Genomic DNA, 9,288 nt, shown 5'->3' with positions numbered 1-9,288 from the left:
TACTTTGTGCAAATATTGGACCGCCGTATCTAAGACCCTTGCCTAAGCGTAGAGGATTCTCTTTGAGCACTACCCGGGCTTCTCGCGTATCCTGGGTGCACACCAAGAGAATGGCGGGCGTTTGACGGAGGTACCGATTGGCTGGCCACTTTTCCCTTCCGAGCGCTCTCTTAAATGGTTCGAAAGCGAAGAGGAAGTCGTATATTCTGTAGCGGAGCTCTACCGGAAGCTGTAGAAATGTCTCTTTCAGCGAAATGTGCACGCCTTAGCCTTTTGGCGATGGGCACGAAGAAAGCGTAGATGCGAACACACCGGCCGTAGTCCAAGCGGTCCTGCAAGGACTCGAACCTCTCCGGATGAGTAACCCATGACTCACCCGTTGTGTCGTCGATTGAGAACTTGTATCTGAAGCGGAGCGAAAATTCCCTCCTGTCAACTTCCTAGTGCCTGTAAGTGAGATTATGGATTTCCTCAGGAACCATGTGCAATTAGTCATTGCGTAAAGTACTGTGTTTGCTAGAGAGTCACTTACGAATCAAAATCTACGCCGAAAGTTAGTCCAGGTAATATTAACAAAAGTGCCTTTATTAGAAGTAGTCCCCTAACCCACCGCACCACGCCTTCGTACAGGCCGCCCCGAGGGTAAAAGATGTACTGTAATGAATTCAATAGCAATAATTCAGGCGTGGTCAGTCTATAAAGAGGAAAATACCAATTAGAACCTCGGAATCTAAACAGGACCTTGACTGAAATTTATTTACAAAGTCTTCACATTTTTATGTGCGAAAAAGAATTCTTTTATATATTTTAGATACTTTTCAAGTCCCGCTACTATAATAAATATAAAAAATAAATTAAATCTTTAACTTTATAAAAGTAGCCGTTTTGTAGCAGCACAGCAACGCTTGTAAAGATCTCGTTGCGAAACAAGGGCCGGCCATTTTCTTGGTTGATTTTATCACCCCAAATGACGGCTGCACGCTCGGGAGCATGATTCTGAGGAGGCGTAGAAGCACGAAATGGAATGCCCCTTTGACGGCTAATCCACTCCGTTTTCAACACACCACTCCCCAATATCTCCCCGGTCGCGCTTCGCCACTTCCTGTTTAAGATCACCACCGCCACGTCTACCGCTTACATCCCGCCTTACTGTGCTCACTTACGTGCCCCTTCCGATGGGTTGTTGGCCAATCTGCCAAAATCAGCACCGTAAGGGAGTTCCAGGCCCGAGTGTTACACTGGACAGCACAGCTCTCTCGAAAGAGAATTCGTCTTCCGGTGCTTCGACGTCTATGTCATATCCTAACTGGGGCTGCCTGACAGAGCCTTCTAGGACATCACGGCTTGCTCTTCGGCCTGCCGATCGGCACAACTTCCGAATCATGCACCTCACCGGACTTTGCCTTTGTTCTTTAACAAGCACTCATGCTAACGATATCACAGGCAGTTCATTGTGTCAACAAGGCAGCTCGTTACACTACATTTAGCATAGCCAAGGCGTCGCACCATGAAGTGATACTCTGTACCAGAAACTCACGCCGCTCACGCACGTGACGTGGCAGCACCATAGCCTCCAACCGATAGTTCATTCTCTCGAGATGCGAGAGGATTCTTTCCAGGGCCACCAGTGAATCTCAATGCAGCGAGAAGGGTGGCAGATTGCCCTCAGGCTGTAGCTACAGCATGAGAGCGTAGCAGCCCGGAACAAGGGAACCGTTGAAGTCCAGCTCGAGGACGACGAGGGTCGCGACGCTGTTTCCTAGGGGCCACACGTCCGACGACAGCCGCCAATGCGGACGGGTTTCCCTCGGCAGCGCATCCGCCCGCCGTTGAGGAGGAGGAGAGCGTCGACGGCACTTCATGATGGGAAGGGGATGCCGCCTGCCCGGCTCTCTGCTGACGATCACGTCCAGAGGTGCCTTCGGGGTAGCCGGTGGACCTCGGCCTGCGGCAGCGGTGGGCATGTCGTCATGGAAAATCGGCGTGTTTGTGCCGCTCGCCCAGGCATGTCAAGTTCCCCGGCGCGTCTCTTCTCGCAGGGTGGGACTAGAACAGTGCCCGCGGGTGGCGCTCGAACCTTACTTGCGACCATTCACCGTCGCTTAATTAACACAGCGACCCTTCACAGGAAAAAGACCTGATGGAATCAACTCAGCATCACACAGCCCCGAGTATTAAGGAAAGCAATTTGGTTGTACAATCAAGACACTAGAAGTAGGGGTAATTACCAAACAGCATATCTTTAAAAATTTATTTGTAAAATATTAATATTTCTATATAGAAATTAATTATTTAAATTCTAACTAATATTTATAAGTCTCTCTACTATTATAAAAATAAAAAAGTAATCAAATTTAAGTTTATATAAACGCATAATTGTATTTTAAAAAAGTTAATTTTAAGAAAGATTTTAGCTAAATAAGTTGGTATTACCGCTATAAAAGTATTATTTTTTATCATAAGAAGTAGATATAAATCTACGAGATAAGAAATATACTAACTTGATTAAACTTCTACGTTGTTATTAATTCGGGAGGTTGTAGTGAAGATATACTGTTTGGTCCGCTTGGGTACCACTCGTCCAACCTGTTTGTACATGCCTTCGACCGCATGCTCGGCGACGATAGCTCCTGCGTCGCCAGCCAGACTGCCGAGAGCGCGCGCTCCAGAAACTCTCAGTTCCAAGCCGAATCCTTGGCCGTCTTAGGTTCGCGGTACGGGTATAGAGCGTACAGCGTCTTTGTCCGCGCCGCCTCGCTTTATCTGGTCGAGAGCGCCGCAATCGGCAGTCACCTCCCCACGAACCGGATCTCTATGTTCTATGGACTAACACGAACTTTCTTATACTCTTTGTTTGTTCTTTCTTTATATTGAATTCCCTCAACCGTTTCCACCTTTTCCACCATTTCCACCACACGCAGACATGGCCGAACAACAACACTCGCCGCGCAGGCGCGCTTCCATCAGGCGAATGCGAGACCAAGTCGACCTGACCGACCGACCGTCCATCATCGACGAGTCGGCCAAGGCTCCTCGTTGTTTATATTGCGGTTCCGCTCATCGTCGATCCACTTGCCCCGCCTTTCCATCTCCTCCTCCCGCCGTGCCGCAGCGAAGAGTAGCGCTATGGTTTCTGGTAATACTAGTCGTCGGCGTGGTCATGGCAGATTTGGCGACGATGAAAGACTGGGTGATGGGGCGGTTCCTGGAGCCGCCGCCACTGCCGCCGATACCAGCAGCCTACGACTACAACGCGGTGCTGAACGAGACGCTGCGGCAGCGCGAAGAGTCGCTGGCGATGGATATTGCGACGCCGTACACGGGTGGGCTGAAGGGGCTGGGGCTGAAGGGTCTGTTCAAGCAGTATATACGGTTGCGCTTTTCCCTGCAGGACGTGACCGCGGAATACAGCAATTTATGGGGCCCGGCCGAGGCGCGAAACCAGACGGCGGACCGCTTTTACGACCAGCTGGACGCAACTAGAAAATACGTGTGGGAGCTATTGGGCGAGGTGGTAGGAATGGACATGGAAATGGGATGGGCCATAACTGAAGCGTCCGAAAGAGTCAACAGTACAGCCAGTGACCTATCGTTGGTGCTTAATATGCCATCTAACGAAGTCGTGGAGATCTGGGGACCCCAGCCGCGGCGTTCAAACCCAATACCTGGCTTGCGTACCGTACCGGACGACGACGACGGCGACGACATCACGCCCGACCCCCAGCTAATACGCGACCGTATCCTATGGAAAATAGTATGCAACTGCCAGGCCTTTATTATAAGCATTAGCAAAGGCCTACTGAAGAAGCCGCTCCAGGCGAGAGAGATGATTAACGCTACTAAGCGTGAATTTAAGCCGGTCGAGGAATTCATGCGTAAAGAATTAGTTATACGCAAGGACATGGCTAGAGTAATTATCGATAACATCCACCAGCGCTACAATACGTCGATGCAGGAGTGGGGCGCGTCGCTACCAAACCGCTTGTACCGCTCGCCTAGCGCCTTAATGGGCGTCCTCGGCTGGTATCTGGACGGCCAAGACCCCCCCACCTGGCCCTTCTTCGACCTCTTGCCCCACCGCCTCAACATGGACAGGCTTGAGCGCGTCGAGGCCGGAGTCATCTTCTTCCAGGCCATGATGCGGTCCATAGAAGCTCACCTCGCAGATTCGCGCATTCTAATTGGCTATACCGCCACGCGCCCTGCCGACGTCGACGCCAATCATCCCTGCCCGTTGCGGTTGGCCAACGCCGACAATTCGACGCAGCCCCAGTCGCCTCATGAAATGCTACTCATCCTTGAGAAGCACGTTGCCGCCTTTGCTATTCAAATTCACAGCTGGGATGAGGAGTTGTTCCACAACCATGTCCAACAGGCGTGGGAGAGAAGGGAAGGGGATCTACACCAGGGTGGCCAATCGTCCGTCCTTTTGGGCGCGCGCGATTGGCTACATGATTTAGCATCAATCGCGCGATTGCTTATATAAGGTGGACCGAGTCAAGGCGAAAAGCAGTTTTAGAAGTCGTGGAAGGACTTCTCATCCAAACTGTTGACTGTCTCGAGACTTTACATGGCGTTGGAAGCGCGCAGCGGGCTGCCGGACGCTGGAGCAGGCGGCGTAAATTGCCTGTTGGCCTGGCAATGTATTGGCCCTGCAGGATCGGGAACTCCAGTCGGCCGCTTGTTTTCCATCTACGGAGCCAACAAAAGCTTCCGAAGTGTTCGGGGAATGGAAAAATGGCTCGACCGGAAGTTGAAGTTGTGCAGTGGTGGCAGTCTGAGCAGCAAGTTCGACACGCTGGTCATGTGTCACATGGACATTGCTCTGACGCTAGACCGTCATGGCCAGCTGTGGTTACTGGACTGGGAGTGGGCCGGCTTTTACCCAAAACAGTTTGGAATTGCGTCGCTGCATCACAAGCACCCAGATGATCCGGATTTCGAATTTGCTCAGAGCCTTCTGGAAGAGTTAGGGAGTGTCGACAAAGACGTAGCGTTGGACCTTCTACTCCACGTGTACCAAGTCAACGATGGCCCTTACGCAGGCTCTCACTTACTGGAAGATGACTCAGCTTGGGAAGTATACCTACCAACTCGTTTCCCATGTCGTTTTGTTGTCTTGCGGGCTCGTCAGGAGAACTAGAAACTGCTAGTGTCGTCGATCGTCCTACTCGTGCATATGTTTTTTTTTTTTTGCAAAGCGTGCATGGCCTCCTCTCTTCTCTCCTGCACTATTAAGAATTAGAAGCTCGCGAACTATCCATTCCCCAGCCTCCGCGCATGTCCCGGAAGGCCATGCACTAAGCGTCGTTCTGAACCATGTTCAGGTTTTCAAACAAGACAAAGGGACAGGCGATGCACAGCTTCCATTGTTTGCTAGGGAATGTCAGCTTTCAGGATCTAAAAATAGGACCAAACCGACAGAAACTGCTTTTTGACTTTGTTGTACTTGCTTTTTTGCGCTGGTTAGCGTGAATAGAACATATGAGAACAGCGAAAGTAGAATCAAACAAATTATTAAGAAGTTTTACTCTCTAGTCCTTTTTTTCCTAACCCAGTAAAAACCGGCAAACATCATAAAAGTTTGAAACGGCTTGTCTGGGGTATTCTAAACATAACAAATAGTAAGCCCGCCCTTCTTATCTTTTCTAGTTCAGGGACGCTATATATATAAATCTACATAAAAACGGTGGTTACTGAATGTCTACTCCATACTTTTATTTTTATTACATGAGTGTTCGTTTGGTTGTCGACTACTATATATACATCCTTAATTCTTTTAGATTTACGCTCTCAAGATGTTGGCGGAGGAACATGCTACTGCCATTGCTGAGCTCGAGCAGAAGCTGACGACTCAGGACGCACATGGTCGAAAGCATTGGGGGCTCTGCCATCCTCCCCTTCTCTCGCCTCCACTTATGTCTTGCCGCTTCCCACGTCCTGCCTCCACTTCCTTCAGCGGCAGGTGCTGGTGATTCAGTCCGTGCCCTGGCCTCGCCAGGTGACTGGTAAGTCCCCATTTACACTGTATGGGAAACAACGCCTACTAACACAGCCCACTCAGGCGTGCGATATATAACACAATGTGAGTAATTCAGAGAGAAAAATTTCTCTGTCCAGACACAGTCACCGGGACTCAGCTATATAAAACCCCTTCGATCCAACCCGAACGACACTTCCGACGCAACACATCGATTTCTGCCACCGCGCACCTATCCAACCTCAGAACATCGCCCCAATCTCCAGAACTTTTAATACAGCACACCATGTCCTTCCAGAACCCGACCGTGATCCCTGCCACCAGCTCCGCCGAGGACCCATACTTCTTCTGCCAGGGAGTCTGCACCACCGGCAAGCCCTGCAGAAACGAAATCAGCCGGAAGAGGTGGGTGCGCCAGAAGGTGCGCTACTGCTTCTACCACGAGGAGCAGGCCGCCGAGGGCAACAACGACAACGACGACGACAGCAGCAGCAGCAGTGCGGCGGTTGTTCCCTGCACGCACTGCCGCCCCAGCTTCGAGGCCCTCTCGGCCGATCTCGCCGACGCCAACGCCGCCAACCAATCGCTCGCCAACGAAACCGACGCCGTCAGCGCTCAGCGCCACGAGCTAGAACAGGAGCTGGCGGCGACGAACGAGCAGTGCGACCAGCTGGTCAAAGAGCTCGGGCAGGCCCGGGAGGACGGCCAGGGGCTGCGGACGCTGGTGCTGGAGGTGTGCCGCGCGAACGGGGACATGGCCGCGCTGAACCAGCGGCAGAAGAAGAGGCACGGGCTGGACGAGCGGAGGCACCGGGCGCAGCATGCCGCGGCGGAGGAGAGGCTGAAGGAGGAACATGCTGAGGCTGAGAAGAAGCTCAGGGACCAGCATGCCGGCGAGCTCAGCGCGCTCCGCGCAGAGAACGCGATGCGCTGCGACGCGTGCGAGCAGCTAGCACAGACGAACGCTCGTCTGGTTCTCGACCTCACCACCGCCGCAAGCACCGCGACCCAGCTACGCGAGGATGCCGTCGCATCTAAGCTCGAAGTGGAAGCCAGCAGCGGCAGGGCCGACAGGCTGGCAGACGAAGTCGGCCGCGTCCGCGCCGAGAAGGAGCGGCTCGCTTTCCGGCTCGCGCTGGCCAACTGCCGGATGCTGACCGTCACTACCGCCACCAGCGACCTCCTCCACGACAACCCTCTTGGTAGTGGCGACGCCAACGACGTCCTCGCCGCGACGACTAGCCTGGTCGACGCCGCTATCCCCCAGGCCGAGGCGCAGGACGATGACGACGCCAACCACCGCGCCGCCGGCGCCGCCGAATTAACCCTGACGGCAGATCAGCCCGAGGCGTCGCGAGACGCCGCTGCTGATCTGCATCAGGCCGAGTCGATGACTTCGAAGCTTCCCAGCGTCGCCTCCGCCGCCGATGACGACAGCAACGACGACGATGGCGGTGACCATGATGATGGTGATGCGGGGACTGCCGACTTTGCTGCCGATGACGCTGGTGTTGCCGCCAAAATGGTTCTCCATAGCTCCATCTCGGGTGCCGCCCTCGTGTTTGCCGGCGTGTTGGGCCTGAGCTGGGCTTTGGGGGGGTGGTGAAAAAGGAGATGCGGACGACGGAGCGTTGATAGGGAGAGGAGCGCCTGGACTGGGTTTTCCTCGTTGAGCATGAGTTACTATTAATAGCCAAGTATCATATTCGAAAACGTCATCGATGCAAGCGAAAGTGTCATGTGAAGCGATGAGTCATCTGACAATGAACCGCCATGTAGCGCCCGATTCCACCCCTGCTACCTACGGCGCGACTTCCCAAGTGACGTGGTTAGATGGAGAGAAACGTGACGATACATGCCGCAGACGGTAACGATGGTTTCTTGCAGAATAACGGGACTGATTTCTCCGCTCGTGGCCTAGGGTACCTCATCGCACATCAATGGGGCATGTTATTTGTCGAGCGTGAGGGCGAAATGTGTTGGCTGCTGGAGCTGATCCATCTCCCGGAGAGTCTATGGAAAGTGGAATGCACTCGGTGCAGCCGGGCGTCTCCCTTGTCAAGGTCCTGAGGGCGACGACGGCGTCTTTTACTTGCCTGAGGATGATTTTGCGCTGTTCGTCGTCGCGACTTGTCCACCGAGTTCGCCGTCGCCGATAGTTGAGAGCTCCCTTCCATCTAGCGGGTAGGAACAAGCGTCGCCGTTTGACATGGTACAGTGTTCGAGCGCAGACTTGCGTTGCTCTGTTGCTGTGACATGGGTCAGCGGTTATGCTTGTCAGCCAGGTGTACAAGCAGCGACCTGCGGCTTTTACCGAGGAACCGTCGGGCGCGCTACAGGCGCAGCGGAAGATGATGAGAGCAGTCGTCAAGTTGGGCGATGAGATGCGCGTATGCTCTAGGGTGAGGGTTCGCGGGAAACACGAGGAAGGCGTAGAGTGCGCCAAGACGCTACGACCTGGAATAGATTAGCGGCGTACGGTTGGTGAAAGTCAGGTCAGCAACGCGCCTTCCGAGCCAGCTCACCCACTCCACACCGTTTTTGCCGCCCTCACCAATCGCGCACCCTGCCACACCAGCAAGCCGCATAGCACTCTGCCCAAGATGTCTTACTTGACGGCGATGATGGCTCGTGCGTCGCCAGTCAGACCGCCGAGCGCGCGAAAGCCGCATCCTTGGCCGTCTCAGCTTGGCGGTAGCAGATTGCCGTGTGCGGGGCATTGATCGTCGGCTCGGAGTTTCGGCTTCGTTGGCCGCCATCTCCCAGCTCTCAGGCTTGGTCGCCGAGCGACGTCGGACAACAAGACGTGACAATGCCATCTCAAAACCGACCGATGCCCGGCTGCTTTCCCCAAGGCGCACCATCTTTCCGGAATTTGAAAGAATTGACCAAAGAAATGGCCAAGCCTTGGCAAACTTTCTGCTTTGTTTGTTCTTTATTTATATTACATTCGCTCGGCCTTTTTCCACCACCACACGCAGACATGGCCGAACAGCTCCTCGCACAACACTCGCCGCGCAGCCGCGCTTCCCTCAAGCGAATGCTAAACCAAGTTCACCCGGCTGACCAACTATCTATTATCAACGAGTTAGCCGAGGTTCCTCCAGACGAGCAACGATCGATACTAGCCTACGCCCTCCAAAGTGCTGCCGAGACCTACCCATCATCTCCTCGTTATTTTTGTTCTTGTTCCCGTTCCGCTCATCGTTGGTCCTCTCCTCGAGCCAGTAGCCCCGCCTTTCCATCTCCTCCTCCTTCTCCCGCCCCGCCACGGCGAAGATCAGCGCCATCGCTTCTGGTGATATCAT

At 53.6% G+C, this 9,288-nt stretch overlaps 3 protein-coding genes across 3 annotated transcripts; 2 read left to right on the top strand and 1 right to left on the bottom strand.

Moving 5' to 3' along the window:
* Positions 1–2,923: 2,923 nt before the first annotated feature.
* LTHEOB_11358 (Lactam utilization protein lamb) lies at positions 2,924–4,486 on the top strand (the record flags this gene model as incomplete). The annotated part of the gene is made up of 1 exon (XM_035508105.1): positions 2,924–4,486. One exon carries the CDS (start codon positions 2,924–2,926, stop codon positions 4,484–4,486), a length of 1,563 nt encoding a protein of 520 aa, XP_035366575.1.
* Positions 4,487–6,266: 1,780 nt separating this feature from the next.
* LTHEOB_11357 (uncharacterized protein) lies at positions 6,267–7,586 on the top strand (the record flags this gene model as incomplete). Its single annotated transcript, XM_035508104.1, has 1 exon — positions 6,267–7,586. The coding sequence occupies one exon, from the start codon at positions 6,267–6,269 to the stop codon at positions 7,584–7,586; it is 1,320 nt and encodes a 439-aa protein (XP_035366574.1).
* Positions 7,587–8,068: 482 nt separating this feature from the next.
* On the bottom strand, positions 8,069–9,288 carry LTHEOB_11356 (Aldose 1-epimerase; the record flags this gene model as incomplete). Its single annotated transcript, XM_035508103.1, has 3 exons — positions 8,069–8,229; positions 8,282–8,437; positions 9,141–9,288. The coding sequence occupies 3 exons, from the start codon at positions 9,286–9,288 to the stop codon at positions 8,069–8,071; spliced, it is 465 nt and encodes a 154-aa protein (XP_035366573.1).

This window comes from Lasiodiplodia theobromae (genome assembly GCF_012971845.1).
Source record: "Lasiodiplodia theobromae strain AM2As chromosome Unknown scaffold_47, whole genome shotgun sequence".
NCBI classification, from domain to species: domain Eukaryota; kingdom Fungi; phylum Ascomycota; class Dothideomycetes; order Botryosphaeriales; family Botryosphaeriaceae; genus Lasiodiplodia; species Lasiodiplodia theobromae.
This window is presented reverse-complemented; position numbering and strand designations above follow the sequence as displayed.